Source organism: Molothrus aeneus, chromosome 3 (assembly GCF_037042795.1).
Source record: "Molothrus aeneus isolate 106 chromosome 3, BPBGC_Maene_1.0, whole genome shotgun sequence".
Taxonomy (NCBI): Eukaryota; Metazoa; Chordata; class Aves; order Passeriformes; family Icteridae; genus Molothrus; species Molothrus aeneus.
The window spans coordinates 17,510,523-17,527,308 of record NC_089648.1 but is presented as its reverse complement, the minus strand read 5'-3'; the positions used below and the strand labels follow the sequence as shown (position 1 = coordinate 17,527,308).

The window sequence follows — 16,786 nt, the reverse complement described above, 5'->3', positions numbered from 1 at the left end:
GTGTTTAACTGGAGTTCTTGCTCTGCAGCAAAGCAAGGAGCTCACTGTCTCTCATTGTGTTTGGGAGGGAGCCCACATCCCTGTTCTAGGGCCATAATTATCTCTACAGGATGTGTAAGCCTGTGAACATCCTCCTAAAGTTATCTGTTCAGTTTGTCTGGAATCTGTCGCTGAGAATTTTGGCTGCTCCACGGCAATGTTACTCCTTGAAGTAACAAGACTGCTTTATATCTCAGTGTGAGAATAGTAGATCTTTGAAGCTATATAAGTATCTTCTTCAATTAACTAAACAGGAAAAAAAGAGAAAAACTATGCTAATTTAATTATGGTTTGTAGCTGGCTTCTCTTTAAGGTTGGAAAAACTTAGAGTAGAATGTTTGCCACCAAAGATGGCACTACTGAGCATCCACGGCAGTCCAGAGGAACTTACAGGAGTAAATGCAGGTAGAATGGATGGTGGGATTCCTGTTTGATGCCCACTTGATGAACTTACGAGGAGGACTAATAGGAAATCAAGTATAGGGTGAAAGAGAAGTCCATTTGAGCCTTTGCAGAAATGATGAATGAAAATACAGCTTATTTGAAGAGTGGCCCTGCTCTTGTCTATAATGGAGTAATAGGTGAAAGGACTGGTAAAAGTCTTTGTAAAAGACTGTGTAGTGTCTTTTGGGGCAGGATTTTTTGTTCATAGCTTGGTTACTGGCCTCTCTTTACCCTTTGTATGGGGAAAATATTGATATGCTTTACTAGGATGAGAGATGTCTCATGTAGTTTGTTGTTTTGTTTTTTTTTTTTCTAAATGTATTTTCAGCTTTATTTTCAGTGCAGATGATGAGTAAATGATGATTGCATTTCCAGCCCTATATATTGGTGATTTTTGCATGGCAAGGTGGGATTTGCTACTGCAGGTCATTGCAGATTTCTTATAAAGGACTGGAATAGAAGCCACAATGTTGAAGACTTGAACTGCTAAGATGTTGCACAGATTGCAGACATGGAATGTAGAATGCAATTCCCACTGAACTGATATTTGAGAGTAGAACCTAATTTGCTCTTACGCAGTTGTTGTTCCAGTGACATCAGAATCAGGTTCCAGTCTGTAGTTCATGTCAAATTATAATGCATTTATTTTTCCACCGTCACCTCAGAGATAAGCATGTTGAATTTACAAATTCTTATTGGTCTCAGTAAAATATTTGGAATGTCTTTCTGAGCAATGTATTGGATAATACCTCCAGGATAACAAGGTGCCTTTTTTTTCACTTGGATTGAAAGTTACAGAAACTTGTTGGAGAACATGTGTCAACCGCTTGTACTGGTGTGTTAGGACTGCTTTCCCTGTGTTGTGCATACTTTGAAAAGTTGTTCTCACCTCTTATCTCCTCCAGCAGGGTGGTACTGCTGAGTGGAAGACTAAGTGCTGTTATTTTAGCTGTTTCTTTAAACCCAATCCTGTGCTAATACTGCCTGCCAACTTGCTGTCTTGTTCCCCTCCTCAGCCTCTTCTGTGTGAAAGAAAGGATCTTCTGGCTTTTTCTTGTAGGTGTTCATTTGCCTTGGTCCGTGTGGTGGGATCTACTGGGGGAGCTGTAAACTTCTGGGAAATAAAAGGTTCAATCTGTCAATCCTTTGCCTAATATGGGAATCATCACAGCCCTGATTTCAGGGGAGGAACAGCCACTTGAAGTATGTGAACTCCTAGGCATGGAGACAGAAGCTTGGCCTCCTTTAATGTATTGCTTAGACATAAAATAATAGTGAAAATAACTGCTGTAGAAAATGAGGTTAAGGCTCTTGATGTAATCAAATCACTTTCTTAAAGCAAGAAGTCATCTTGCTTTTAAGAGAATTAAGTTTCTTAAATACTTTGTAATCTTGAACTAAGGAACTATGTTTAAGATTTTAAACATTGCCTTGAAGCTGCCCTCAAAGCAGTTAACACTTATCTTTCAGGGAGCAAAGTCTTAAGCTTGTCATTAGGATAGGAAGGGAGAGCAGTTCAAAATTCTTAAAAGGAAATCTTTTGAACTGCTGGTATGTCAGGCTTGTTGCTAATAAATTGTTTGGAAAAGTGCAGTAAGTAATGATTTTGAGGGTTAGGACGTAGAACTGGAGTATTTTCTAAAGCTAATAGTACTATGGAAATAGCTGCTGAAGATCTACATGTTATGTGTTGAGATTTAAAAGGCAAAAACCCTTTCAAAATAAAATACTTCTGGTATAAACATTCAGAAATGTGACTTCTGTTTTTAAACTTAATTTTTTTCAATGGAAAAATGAACACGCTGTGAACATTTGGATAGCAAATGTGGTTAAGTGCTTGTAAAACCTTCAGATGCTATGACAAATCTTGCTTGTTTGAGAAGACCCTTGAAATGCAATTTGGTGCTTTTGAAGAGGTTGGAAGTTGGCATTTTCAGTGAAAATACTGAATATTATTCTTAGAGTCTTTCTCTAAGTACTTTGAGTGGCAGACGTATCACTGTGTCATTAATCAAATATCAAACTGAGTTGTTCTTTAGTCTAATCTTTTGTTGATTTATTTCTTGGTGCATTAGGACTAGATTAAGCTTTAGTGAGCTTTGAAGAGGAGCACACTGCTATCTTTCTCTGTTTCAGTTCATCTTATAATCCTAGCCTTTTCTCCCCAGAGCTTACTCTGTCTATTGTAAGGAAAGATTTCATGGATCCACCAAATTAGGACAGTAAGTATGATCTACAGAGACTACACTGTTGGTTGGAGGGTTGTGCTAAAATGTACACACTTTTTAGAGTTGTATTTGCCTCTTTCTTCTTCACCTAAGTGGAAGATGTATATTAAACCATTGTGGTCTCAACATAGGGTAGTCCTGCAGGAAAGCAGTTTGATTGTCCAGATGTATTTAGACAAGTTGAGACCTTGATGTGAAGAGAAGTAGTAAGCAGCCCCCTCTGTTTGTTCTTGTTGGGATGATAAGTGTGGCTTGCCTTACACCTGAGGTTGCTGACTTCTTTCACTTCTGTACCTCTAGGCTTGCCTGGCCAGCAGCCATCAATGTACACATGACAATGGCATTTCCTGTCTCAGGAAAATGTGTTTAAAAATTAAAAATGCTCTTGTTGAGACTTGTTTTGTAGCAGTGGCTGATGTTTCTGTGGTGACGAGAGTTGTGAATGATGTTAAAAATTGTTAGGTGACTGGGTGAGCCTTGAGCCCTTTGAACATAGAAAGGTGCTTGTATGGAGCTGAGCTGCTGAAGTGTGTGTTATAATGTCCTTGGGACAACTTCACGAGTGATATTGAAATCAGTGTTTTTCTCATCTCCTCTGTAGTAGGCCCAGCTCTCAGCAGGTGCAGTGCATTCCCTAGGTGTGTTCAAGAGAATATTCCTCCTGTGCAGGAAGGACTGTGCCAAGCTCGAGGTCTTCCTAGCAGCCACACGTCCTGGCCTGTAACACTGACAAACTGAAACCTGTGGCAGCCTCTATTTGTAAGGGAAGGAAACCTTGTTCTTAAGTGAAGGTTAACAAATGTGTTGGCTACCCCAGCCTAAATCTGGACTTTATTCAGATAGAGACAAGTCTTTGGCAACACACAGTCAGATCCAGTTACAGCCCAGTTGTCTACCCATCTTTGCAGTGTTATCACATATCACCAAGTCAGTTCTTACATGAATATGCTTCTTAACTGTACTTGTGAGTTTTGGGAGTCTGGAGAAATTTTCCAGCTGAATTGGGTTGTAGTTACAGAGCTGAACTTTTCTTTTGGCACCGGTGCCCAGTGAAGCAGTCTGTGCCTCCCCCTCAGCGGTGCTGTGTGGCTGTTTCAGAGGCTGTGGGGTGCAGAGCACATCTCTTGGTGTCCAGGATAAGCTGGACCTGGGACAGCAGTGCCAGCACGGAGGGCACCAGCCCATGGCTGTTCAACAGTGCAGCTGAACTGTGCCCTGCAAAGGAGATTGTGTGCCTCTGCTGTTTGTTTGTCTTCAGTTCTAGTGCTGGTTGGATTTCTGTTTGAGGTGATACAGTCTGTAGGAAACTGCTTGTATTGGGTTGCTTTTTCTGCTGGTTTGGCTTCGGTAGCTGACTCGACTCTAAGCAGCGGTGGATGTGTGGCAGAATTAGCAGGAAAGACAGTGTGGTGCTGCATGGTGCTGGGAATGGGAAAGAGTGGGAGAGCCCCTGTGAGTGGGTGGTTAAGACTCAGCTGTGCTATTGAAACAGGCTTGAAGAGGCAGCGGGGAGAGGGGAGGAGGCAGCTACTGGCACTGTCGTGTTGGCAGAATTAATGTACCTTGAGCTGTTGCCTTAACAAGGGATTTGTGTGTAGCAGCAGCAGCAATGATGCCTGGCAGAGACTCAGGAGTTGTGGCAGTACGTGTGGGGCTTTGAAGTGTATGGACTCAGGTACTGTATCAGTTATTATGGGTTAATTGCAGGAAAGGCATATGGCAAGCCAAGGCCTGTTTCTCTACATGCTTAGTAGCAGGGACCCTGATAAAAACTATTTTTGTTATAGCTGTGTGAGAAAAATCTCTTCTTCCTGTGGAGATAAAGTGAAGACATACAAAATGTGATTTAAAATTTTTTTTTGTTTCAATTCTGTTTAACTGTGCCTTGTATGGAACATTTTTCCTGTTTTGATTCCCATTGTTGATCTGGGTGTTGTGTTGACACATGTTGTGTTTCTCCTGTTATGCTTCCCTTTCGTCTGATGGGTGTCAGTGGCCCTACCAAGTTAAGAACAGTTAAGAAGGGAGAAGAAGAAGCTGAAATACTTCATGGAGTTGTCTGCAGCTAGTTACTGTATCAGTTTTGCAAACTGTGTGATCTAGAGAAGACAGTTTTTTAAAGAAACCTACGCTCTCTGTACAGTCCTTTGTTCTTTGAAATGAAATGTAGGATTCTGGGGTTCAGTGCTAGAAGAACTGACTGGAAGGCTCTGTTAGCTGCAGGAACTGAGAGATGGGAAGCTGAGTGTGAACTGAGGTTGGGCTGAAAGAGCACCTTTAGTTGGAAGCTGCATTGAATTGTTAAGGTTAGAAAATATCTCTAAGATCAGAGTCCAGCTGTTATCCTGGTGCTGCTGTGTTCACCACTAACAGCATGTCCCCAAGTGCCACATCCACTTGTTCTTTGAACTCTTCCAGGTATGGTGATTCCACCACTTTCTGGGCCAGCCTGTTCCAGTGCCTGACTATCCTTCCCATGAAGAAATGTTTCCCAATATCCAACCTAAACCTTCCTTGGCACCATTTGAGCCCATTTCTTCTCATCTTGTCGCTTGTTACCTGGGAGAAGAGACCACCTCCCACCTCACTACAGCCTCCTTTAAGGGAATTGTAAAGATTGCTGAGGTCACTCCAAGCCTCCTTTTCTCCAGGCTAAACTCCCTCAGCTGCTCCTGATCAGAGTTGTGCTCTGACCCTCCCCCAGCACCTCTGGGTCTTTCTTGCAGTGAGGAGCTCAAAGCTGAACCCAGTACTTGAGGTGTGGCCTCACCAGTGCTGAGTACAGGACATTGATCACCGCCCTCGTCCTGCTGGCCACACTGCTGCTGCCATTCAGCTTGCTAAAAGCAAAAATGAAAGGTTTGAGCCTCTTTGGTTTCCTGTGTTTCCCTACACTGGTGTTTGTGAGTGACAACTTGTTTATGCTGGAGATGAGTAGGACACCTGACCCTCTGGCATACCTTGAGTACAGCGAAAGGAAGCACTCGCTGCTTTCTGCTGAGCTCCTCTGTGGCTGTGGTGCAGATGCACCTCGGTCACTAAACCACCTCTGACTGGCAACTGAGAGACCAAACATGGGGTAATTGCAGTTGGTGTCTCTCACTTCATTCTTTTCTCCCTGTTCTAGCTCAAAATACCAATTTAGGTTAGCTGCTCGTTGTTTAAATTACTGGCTGCTGACATGAGGGTACATACAAGGTACATAGAACAGAAGTTATGGCCTAAACCAATTAGAAAATACTGACTCCTTGAGTGAGCAACAACCTTGAATAAAATCACTCCGAAATACAAGCAGAAGTCTGCCTGGTTTAAATGTGTGTGGCCTGCAAGGATCCAGTTAGCTTTCAGTGTTCATGAGGAGCTGTCACTTGCCATTTCCAGAGTTCATGGTGAACTAGGGCACTGTCAGATCTGGAGTACTCTCATTCTCATCCTCAAGAGCCTGCCTGATGGGTAAGAAAGGGGAGAAAAAGTGAGCAAGAGGCCTTTTAATGCTTTAATCTGCCCTTAGTGTTTTAGTACAGCTTTCTTTGAGGGGGCTGGAAAAGTACTGGTGAATCTTACTGTGGGTAGAGATCCTGTTCGGTCCTTCAGTGAGTGTGCTATTAATAGCTGTGATTTTTGGGCAGAGGGGAAGAAGGATGAGAAGCATGCTTTGCCACTGTCCTTACCCTGCATGATTTTTCTTGTAGCTATGGTGAAACATCTTTCTTACCAAGTTCATGATGTACTTTCTAAAATGCAGTCATTTTATATATTTTTTTAAACTTAATGGGTTTGTACTGCTTCTGTCTAAGCCTCTGCTTATTGGCATTCTCTTACTTGTATTGGTTGAGAAGAGCTGAATTTGAGGGTTGACTTTTTTTGCTACACACTTTCGTTACATGAAGTTTCCTTCTTGCTTTTTTGTCCCCCTAAAGGGAGAACACAAAATGCCAGCTTATCAGTACTTTGTGTAGGGGAGAGCTGTCTGCTCCTGCATGCGGACCATCGAGCAGAGGAGCAATTTAAGGCACTTAGGAGTAGACAAGCCTATTGTTTGATTAGTTGTGGTGCTTCAGAGGTATCTAGGTCATCAGAATATCATCTTTTTCCTCTTTCCTGACAGAATTGTAGCTTCAGGTGCTTTTTGCTTCAGCTCACAGTTATGTAACAGTTCTAGATCTGTCCCTTTAACATCCCATTGCCCTGAAGGAACACAGGGAGTTAAATGTGTCTTTCTCCCTGTACCCTGCCCCCTACTCCTCTATTGGTCTTATTGGATGTCCAAACAAGTCTTTGGAACTTAGCTCACCAGTCCTATTTATAGCTGAAATATTCGAAACATTTAATTATTTCTGGCCTTAAAACTAGCTACTTGGCACTATTTACTAGTCAGCAATAGGAAAGCAGCGATGCATTAAGGTCTGTGGCAGCCCCATAGTTTCGTGTGAGTTTATTGCATGGAGTAGCACTGCTGGAAAAAGGGGAGGACAATTTTGTGGCTTAAATCTAGAGTTTTGTTTTGTTTTGGTTTTTTTTTTTCCCAGAAGATGTGTCCAAATAAGGTTTGAAGGTTAACATATTTTCTTTCTGTGCTCTGGAACTCACTTCACACATGCCTACACTTTCCTTCGTTCACTACATCAAAACAAGAAATGTTTAAGCACTTTGTCTCCCTTCTCTCCAAGGAAAATTTCCTACGTGGAGCACTGAGAGAATGTCTTACTTTGAAATACAGTGCAGCAGTTTCCTCATGATAAATTATTTTAAGCTTTTGATTCAAGCCATGAACTCCCTCAGCATGTGGAGGTTGAACAAAATTTCAAGCAGGACAGCTTGAGCTTAGTGTAGCTCACTTCAGCTTGCTTTTCACCATTCAGGTGATGGTGGGGGAGCCTGTCAAGCATCTGTATTGAAATGTGAACAGGAGATTTGAACTGCTGTTGTAGTGAGGCAAATGTGTGGTGCTGTAGAGCACCAGGAAAAAGAGTTCAGAGATGCTCAAAGCTGAAGGGTCTAGGGGTGCTGGAAGTCTTGATTTGAAGTTGACTTCTAGCAAAGTGCAGGTTTTTGTGCAAGCAAGATATTAAGACTACCAGCTAGAAGATTTATGGCTTTATACTCTTTAAATTCCTTGTGATAGAGCAAATGGAAGTACTGATGAGGGACAGCTACACTGATGAAAGTGGCTTAAAACTAAAAAGCAAATGGGATTTAAAATATTTTAATCTTCTGCTGCATTTGTGGGCAATTGTGTTCAACTCACTGTCCACAGAAGCAATTACTAATTGTGATTCAGTGCTTGTTGATCAAAAATCTTTACTATATCTAAAACCAAATGAGTTTAGCAATTAGTATGTGCTTTTTTTCTTTTTTTTTTCTTTTTTAAATGAAAGGATGTGGATAATATGTTCAAAGAGTTCAAGCTGTATTTAGGTTGAAACTTAAAGGTAACTGTTTGTATTTTCTGTCAACTAAAGTGCTTAAAGGGAAGAACTTGCATTTAAAGCAGGCTGTCTCTTATTTTCATTGTGTGCAGGTGTCTGAGTGTTTTCACGCTCGTGTTCTTACACTGCAGGACAAGTAGGTCAGCTGCTGGCTGTGTACTTAGGGGAAGCAGGAATTGGCTTTTCATTTTACCTCGTGGTTTAAGAAATGGGTTATTTAGTGGGTTTGTTCAGTTGAAATACTGTCTGCATTAACAAGAAGCTACTGTTCTCAAAATCTGGCTTAGTATTTCAACAAATGGTGCTTGTTCTGGGTACTTAGCTGGTGAGAATAAATAGCAGTCCTGCTGTAGTTGTTACTGAGTGAAATGAGGAGTTTATAGGGAAACTGAGTGGTAGTATCTTCCCTTGGCTATATTTGCTCCCATTCAAATCTGTCTACTTCTGTGTCTTGCTGCACAGTGTTGCTTCTCTTGTGTTTCCCAGCCTGTTTGACCTGGGTTAGGAAGTGATCGTGTCAGTCAGAGCCATACATTAGCCCACAGGTTCTAATGGAATAATTCAGGTTGGAAGAAGCCAGAATGACATAGGGACTGATAGGTGAACAGCCACAGTAATAGGTGTGAATGGATGGCAGAGTTCAAGGGCAAGTCCAGTTGATGATCTTTTTGCATCAGCTCCAGACAGAGCAGCAGATCTGACCTTAGTCTGCAGTCTGCTAGGTCAGTACTACAGAAACTTCAAAGGTCAGGTTAACATCCTGAAAAAAGAAAAATATAGCTGTGACTTCCTGGGCCTGCACCACTGTGCTACAAGTTCTAGTGCCATATGGTTTGACAGATGAGGACTCTTATGTATGTACTAAAAGCCTGAGGTTCAGATCTTCTGTGCACATGGGAGTTTCCAACAGCATATGATCAACCCCATGAGTGAGTGAATGGATCAGTCTTTAATCCTGTGGTGGGAGGCAGCATTGCCTCTCTGTTGTGTGTGCAGAACATGGAACATTCCTCTAAAACAACCACTCCCTGTGTGAATGTACTGGGTTGCTAACTCCATTACTGGGGAGAAACTGGGCTTAGCAAAGTGTTAAAATGTACTATAAAAAACAAGCAAAACCCCCAAACCAACAAAATTCTGTTGTTTTGGTTGCCTCTGTAGCAGTACTGAAATGTATTGTTATAGAGACCTATAAAGGGATGCTGCCTTGAACTTTGCAAGTCCAAAGTACAGTCCAGCAGGCTAGAAAGTAGAAGTAGTGTAGTAGTAGAAGTGGCCATTCTGTGAATGCCACCTCTTCTAAAGGTAGTAATCATGTCTTTTATACTTGATTTGCTGGGACTGGACTATTGCAAGAACCTAGAGCATTCTGTGGGATTAGAATAAATCAGATTAAATTCTGAGTTTTAAGTAGTACACTGTGACTGTGCTGGGGCAGGTGAGGAATGGGGGACAGCCAAGGGACGGGGCTTTGAGTTGTGAATTACATAAACTTTTGGCCTGAGCTGACCGGACAGTGCTGTCAGCATGTTTATTATTATTCTACTTTGAGAATTTCCACAGTGCTCTTGCAGAAAACCGGACTTTGAAGGGGGTTGTTTCTTGTCCTGACCTTTGTTTCCAGAGGCTGTACTGAAAGTAATTCTTGGAAGTGTAATGTGACCTTTCTGGCCATGATACTGAAGCCTTCTAGAAAGGCTCCCTAAGTGCTGCCTGAGACAGCAACTAGCCAGAGTGACAGGGTAGCAGCCCCAAATCAGGATAAAGGATCAAAAAAGGGTGTGACATCTGCCTAGGACACCTGACAGGGTTGCATATGCTGATTATGCTGCTGGGACAAGCAGTGGCACTTGTTCTGTAGTTAACATGTTTGACCTGTGCAATGTGTGTCCTGTTAATTGCCAACTAGTTCAAAATCTTGAAAGGAGGGGTGTTCTCTGCCACTCAAGCACGAAGTTATCAAACCAGCTCTTCTGGATGGATCAAGTTGCTTTCACAGCTGTCAGCACTGTAGGTCTCCACCCTCTAAAGTGCTTGACTGATGGCCATGATGGTCTTTTCTGTAGGTAGGTTGGGAACTTGTAGATATATTAAGCTGGTTAGTCAAAGGGGAAAAAAAAAGCCAACAATCCAACTTGACCCAAACCAACCTAACAAACCCAACTTGGTGCTCTGGACTTGACTCCCAATTTCTGCTGCTAAGTGAAATCTAATAGGAGTTGAGTCTAGGATGAATCTTCTTTCCTGTTCCCTCTGAGCTAATGAGCTTCAGTGGTGCAGAATGCTGTTAACAAGATGGGAGCTTTTAATGGGCATATTTTGTGTAAGCTCTTGATAGTACTATCTCCTTGTGATAGTGAGAATTTGCTTGTTTATAAATAACTATTGATAAAGGTCTATTCCACTTGTTTGTTCTGAAATCTCCTTGGCCTGAAGAGGTTTTGTGTGGCTGCGCTCTGCGCTGGCACAAGAATGCTGCTACAGCTTGAGGTCTTTGGGGTCTGACAAGTTTTGATGACTTCCAGGTAGGACAGGGTGGTTAATGTCAGGCTCCAAGTGAATGAAGAGAAGCTGCAGGTGTGGCTTCAAACCATTTTTCAGTCTGCCCCAGTTTACAGACCCAATCCCTTACTGCAGCTGTGTATTTAAGTGAAGTTTGTATTTAAATAAAAGAATAGGAGGCTGTTCCAAGTAACCAAGTCGCACTACCAGGAACATACCTTGAAGCAGAGGCTGTGAAACATTGTGTGAATGTGTTTGCTAAAACACAGGCACCTCTTCTTGGAACTATCTGACTTCAATACTTTTATCAATAGAATATTCCCTTTATGTTTGTAGACTGTGATGCTGGAAGCTTTCTTTCTGATTGTCAAAATCTTTGTCCCTCCATTCCTGGGCTATCCTCTCAAGTTTTCTGGCCTCCAAAGGATCCTATCCTTTGCCTATATGAGGCAACGCCTGTATAGAAACTCTTTCAAAAAAGAGGATAGGGTTTGTTTAATATCTGGGAATACAAAACCTTGAGGCCAAAAGAGAGAGACTTTCCTCTGAAGTGCTGACCAGTCAGTGTCAGTGTAGTTTGTATAGTTTGGTGTCCTGTTGATGGATTTTCTTTTCAAAGTTACTTCTTCCAGTTGTCAGGCCTGCTAGTATAATCAATTTTTTGGCCTGCTGTATTAATCACTTTGAGCTAGGGTGATGCTGGGGACTGTTTTGCACATCCACTTGGATAATGTTGCAGTTTAGTTCTAGCTGCTTAGGATTTAGGCACTCAAGTGTACTTCCTGTTCAAACCAAGCACCATGCAAGCTTAGTATGTTCAAACCAATTTTTTTCAAGATTTAATACCATTGGGCTTTGGGACAGAACAAGATTTGATGTTTGGAAGTGGAAACATTCTCTGTCATTTTGCAATTAAATGAGGTGTTGTCAGAGCTAGGTAAGGAGAAAATTGCTGGAGAAACTTCAGGGTCACTGTGTTAGCAGTTTTTCAGATTTATGGTGATAACTGCAGTGTCTCATTACATCCACAAAACTGGAGCCCTGCTCATAAGTCTTTTGCTGAGAATGGTATCTCACATGCAAAGTCTGACAGGAACGACTTGGCAGGTCCTGTGAGCATTGGCAGGTTCTCTGCCATGAATGAATGAAGCTGTGTGTTCCATGGTGCCTCATGGATGCATCCTGCAGGAGAACACTCCTTGTGGGCTGCTGCCACAGGAAACCTCTCTGTGAGCAACACATCAAGGGATTGGGGGTGGCTGCTGCTGCCTTGGCTGGGAAATGGAAACATGACTAGAAGGACAGTGTACCGAAAATCATATGTGATAATGCCAGATAAGTAACTGGTAGGAAGGTGCCTTGGTCAGGTTTTTGCACATGGGCTTCCAATAGAACATGGCAGAATTTAAATTGGGAGTGGGAGGCAATTCAGTAAGCACAAAGAAGCTTTCCAGATGCTTGTCAGGAATGGTAGAGTTGATTTGTGGGACAAACTTCAGTGTTGTGGTGCCTGAACAAGAGAGGAGACTTCCCCTTGGATAGGGTAGTTTGGTTTTCTTTTAGGCCTCCAATCCAATTAACTCCTGAATTCTAGAAGTCAGGAATATAGGATATTTGCACTGATACAGTGTGTGTCTGAAGGGCTATGTTACCTTACATTCATTAGTAGCTTTAATCTGAGTTATACTTTTTTCAGCTACTGTTTTATCCTGAAAGGGTATTAATTGTTAAATTGTGTATAAAGTAGTCTCTTAACTGTTTTTAAAGACTTGATACTTACTGTTGCTAAATCTTGTTTAATAGTGCATTATGGGAAGAATATGAAGCCAGAAACTGCTTCAATGGGTTTTTTTTGTTTGTTTGTTTTCTTATCCCAGAAGTGTTAGGGCATGCACATGTTCAGTAGTTTATTGTCTTGCAAATAGGGAATAGGTATTCTGAAGTCTGTGCTGTATTGAGACTTGAAACAGTGTTGGAATTAGAGAGGAGTTTATTCATCTGGTGTTTGTTATCCGGGGCTTCCATTCTAGATCCATGGTCTTGCTTGTACCTGTTGGCAAACAAACCTGTTGACAGAAAACATTCATTTCCCCTGACACCCTTACAACAAGAAGGTGGTGATATAAAAATGCCCTTTTTTAGTCCTCTTTCAAGCTTCTTTGAAATGATTCTTTTTTTACCCAGATAAAAGGTCCTTGACTTAAGATGCCTTTAAAAGGGGTTTTGAAGCTGAAAATCAGGGTTGGGTTTTTTTGTGATTCCTTAATACATAAAGAATATCTGAAAGAGAGAAGATCTGAAATACAGGCTAGACACAAAGCTGATGAAAATGGACAGGGAGCTTCTGTTGACCTCTTGGCATTCCCAAGAGCATCACCCTTGCTGCTGGAGATGTAAGCCCAGCTCAAGGCTTCACAATAAAAGAAAAAGTGTTGTTCCCTAAGCTGTGCCTCACTAAAGTGTTCTCACCTGTCAATTTGCAGGTAAGCTTTATGAAGAAGAGGAGGACGATGCCCTGCCGGACTCGGATGCCCTGCCGGACTCAGATGACGAGGTGGAACTGGATAAGCCGCGCCCCATACAGATTGTCCTTGCTCATGAAGATGACCATAACTTTGAATTAGATGAATCAGCTTTGGAAAAAATCTTGCTTCAGGAACATATTAAAGATCTTAACATAGTAGTTGTGTCTGTAGCAGGAGCTTTCCGCAAAGGAAAATCTTTTTTGCTGGACTTCATGCTTAGATACATGTATAACAGGGTGAGTAGTTTGGATTTGTCCTGCAGGAGAAAAGTACTTTGGTATTTTAGTAATTTCTCTTTGTGTTTGTTAAATTGAGCATAAATATAGCAAGTAAAAATTTTCTGATATATTGGGGGAGGGGAAGTCAGCTACTCTGCTTCTACACTTGAAGAAGGGTATTTAAGTGACATGTTTTCAATGTACCCTATCTTGCAGTTATCAAGGGAATTCATTGGTGTCCCAATGTAAGTGGACACAAGAAGAACTTGAATAGGGAAGGGCTTTTCCAGGTGGTGACTTGGAGGAGCCTTCCTGTGACTTTATCTCCTGAAATCATATTATAGCACTCACTTGCCCATTGTTGCAAAAATAAGTCTTACCAGATAGCTAAATCTGCTTAAATATAATGTATGACAAAAAGGAGAGAGTTTCCTTTTTGCTGCTTAGAATACATTTCTGAATGCAGTACAGGAACTTAAAATCCTTTTTAAGTTATTGATTGATTAAAGCCTGATCCAAAATTTAATTTTTTCTTTTAGTTTGTAGCTTTTGGCTAGCATTGTCTTGTTTTGAGCCCTTGGCTTACATGGAGAAGGTCACGTAGGGTGTTCTGTGAACCATACACACTGTTACAGTTTGTGGGGTGTTTCTTTTAATCTGCTTTATGAATATTGACAGGTCAGTGTTTTGTTCCTTTTCGAAGTTCTTAGAAACTCAGAACTGATTCCTTTTTTAAAGTTCACTGTTCTTTGGAGCTAATTTGTGCTAGCTGGGTTGAGGGGAAATGAAGATGAACTCTGCAGTTACAAGAAGTATGAGAGTACAGCAGAAAAGCTGCTGATAGTCAGCAAATGAAGATTTCCTTCTCTCAGTCCCAGTGGTGCCTGTTATTGAGTTCCTCTCCCTTATTTTGCAAGAGCTGTGGAAGAAGGACTCTGAGGATAGGGTCTCAGGGTAGGAGGAATCCAGAGTAGCAAGCTGGTACTTCTAACTTTTTGAGACTCTTTTAACCTAGGAAGGAAGAAGGTTTCATTTATTATGGATGGTGTTCAAAATTAACCAAACAATAATACCCCCACCACTCCCTGCAAACAAAGAAAAATGCAAACTCCTGCATCCAATGATCTGAGCAAGGTGCTGGGCTGGGCAGAGGTAGTGTGAGTTTCCTTTTGAAAACAGAAGGGCTGGGCTTTAAACAAATACTCTTAATTTTCAGATTGAGAAATAAAACAAACGTTCATATAGCAGAACCGATTGAAATGCTGTTTCAGCCTTGTGTATCAGGCCTCTCTGTTTCTTTTATTGTGCACTTATAGAAAACTTTTCTCAGTTTTCTATAAATGTCCTTCAAAATAGCATTTGTTTCTCTTGAACTGAAGGTGAAAGCAAGCTTGCCCATCTACTCTAACAATTGTTTCTTACCAAGAGCAGAGGAGTCTTGCTCTCCGTGTGCTGCTTCTGGCCAGGTATTTCCGTTCTGAAGATGTATGGCTTGCAGACCCTTAGTTGAGCTGATCCAACTCACTGATGCATCAGAAGACACTGCGCTTTGCTGAATTGTTTTTCTGCCAGCTCAGTGACGTAAATTGGCTTAGGGAAGGAGTTTGTCAAGCATCAGAACTGCTGCAAATTGATTGATGGGAACTGGGGGTGATGGAGGATAAATGCAACGCCTCCTCTTTGGAGCACTCTTGAGTTGTATGAAGTCAAATGATATCCTCTGCTTATCCAAATTTAGTACAGCAGGAGAGATCTTGGTACAGTACTTTGAGCCCTCCATCTTTAGTCAGGCTCAATTGCAAGTCTGTATTTTCTGTGAACTAAATATTACACAGAATACTAAAGCGACTGCATTCAGTTCATGTGCCAATCAAGCAATTTTGGGCTGTCCTTTTATGTGGACATTAACATTCATAATGAAAAACTCGCCAATAAAACCTTCAGAGTCTCATTTTCTTGTCTTAAACTGAATGCCAGAGGTCATGTGGAAAGTTGCCATTGTAAAAATCTCACTGGTGCCAGCTGAAGTCACAGGTAGGATTTTGGCATGGCAGAGGTTGATCACTGCCTTCAGGGAGGTGGACATGTCATTTCAAGCACTGATCCTTAGTGCTGTGATTACTCTTTTGAAATGGAACAGCAGCACTTGTGTACTCAGCAAGCTGCTGCAAGGATCCTGTGATCTTAAGCTTTAGTAAGAGTTGGGTGCAGCAACACCTGTAAGTTTAGATGTAAAAGTTTATTTTGAATTAATTCTCAAAGTGTACTGTGTATTAATGCACTAGGCAAATAAAGCTGCATTGGGCTTTTCCTTAGTGTGGACTAAAGTTCGAGAAATTACCCTTTAGGGGACTGAGGTAAAATTGTAGAGCAGCTTCCAGCTTGATTTCAGGTAGGAGCCTTTTTTCCCTCCTCCCATCTCCTGAATATCTTTCAAGCCAGCTTGATGGATGGATACTTAAAATACTGAGGTTTAGCTAAGGAAAGATGCAGGTAACAAGAGAGGAGTGCTTCAAAGTGATGCAGAGGTCAGTCAGAAGCAGGCTTAAGTACATCATCCATAAGATGAAGCAGCTTCAGGTGAAGCTGAGCCTGTTAAAACACCAAAGTCTCCTGTGATAGGAATCACTTGTGAAATCAAATGAGGTCATATCTAGTGCTCATTGAGGGACTTGTCAAACTGTGTAGTTTTGATCTGATTTGTTACAAATAGGAGGAATACAAATAAGAATAATGTCTGGACCAAAATGGGCTAAAGTATTCTTGTAGAAAAGAAAAATGGAACGTACGGAATAACAGATTCTTTTTGAAAAGTAGAAAGCTGCAGCCCATTGACAGGTACATGAGATATGATACAGATTGTCAAACTGCATCCTGGAGTGTGCTGCAGCACAAAGCAGGCTTGGAGCTTTCATTTCTAGACTGGTCTGTGGAAGCATAAGCATCTTCTGGGATAGAAAAACTACAGGGAAAAGCTGTTCAGGTTTTGCTTAGTGTCTCTGGTAGAGGTGTGTGTGCCTGTCAAAATAAACAAAAGAAAAAAACTCCAAACAGCCAAACCCGAACAACTGTACAGATCTGTAGAAGTCTTTACTTGCATACCTGTGTTCATTTTCTGAATTTTCATCTGCTTATCTCACCTTTGTCTGATCTAAGTAGCAGAGTTGAGTGGTACACTGTTAGCATTTGGAAGAATGCTGGTGCAGAACTGCTGGATTGCCTGCATGCTGCTAGGCATGAAAAAAATGTGAAGGTTTTTTCCCATCCCCCTTTAGAAATAAGCAGTTTGGCTTAGTTGTTTCAAGTATTTTTATTCTGTACAGTCCCTGGGTACTCATGCTGTGTTCTGAAATGTGAAGAAATGTCTTGAGCTGTTATCTGAAAACTGCCAGTGTGGAGTC

The 16,786-nt window shown here is 41.6% G+C and overlaps 1 protein-coding gene across 5 annotated transcripts in view; it reads left to right on the top strand.

Moving 5' to 3' along the window:
* ATL2 (atlastin GTPase 2) overlaps window positions 1-16,786 on the top strand; it is a 37,692-nt gene that overhangs the window by 3,549 nt on the left and 17,357 nt on the right. For all 5 annotated transcript variants that reach the window (XR_010783330.1, XM_066546391.1, XM_066546392.1 and 2 more), the window contains exon 2: window positions 13,126-13,403. Coding sequence is in view for 4 of the 5 variants with exons in the window: in XM_066546391.1 (XP_066402488.1) it covers window positions 13,126-13,403 (278 nt within the window). In the remaining variant the exon portion in view is untranslated. The remainder of the gene's footprint in view (window positions 1-13,125; window positions 13,404-16,786) is intronic.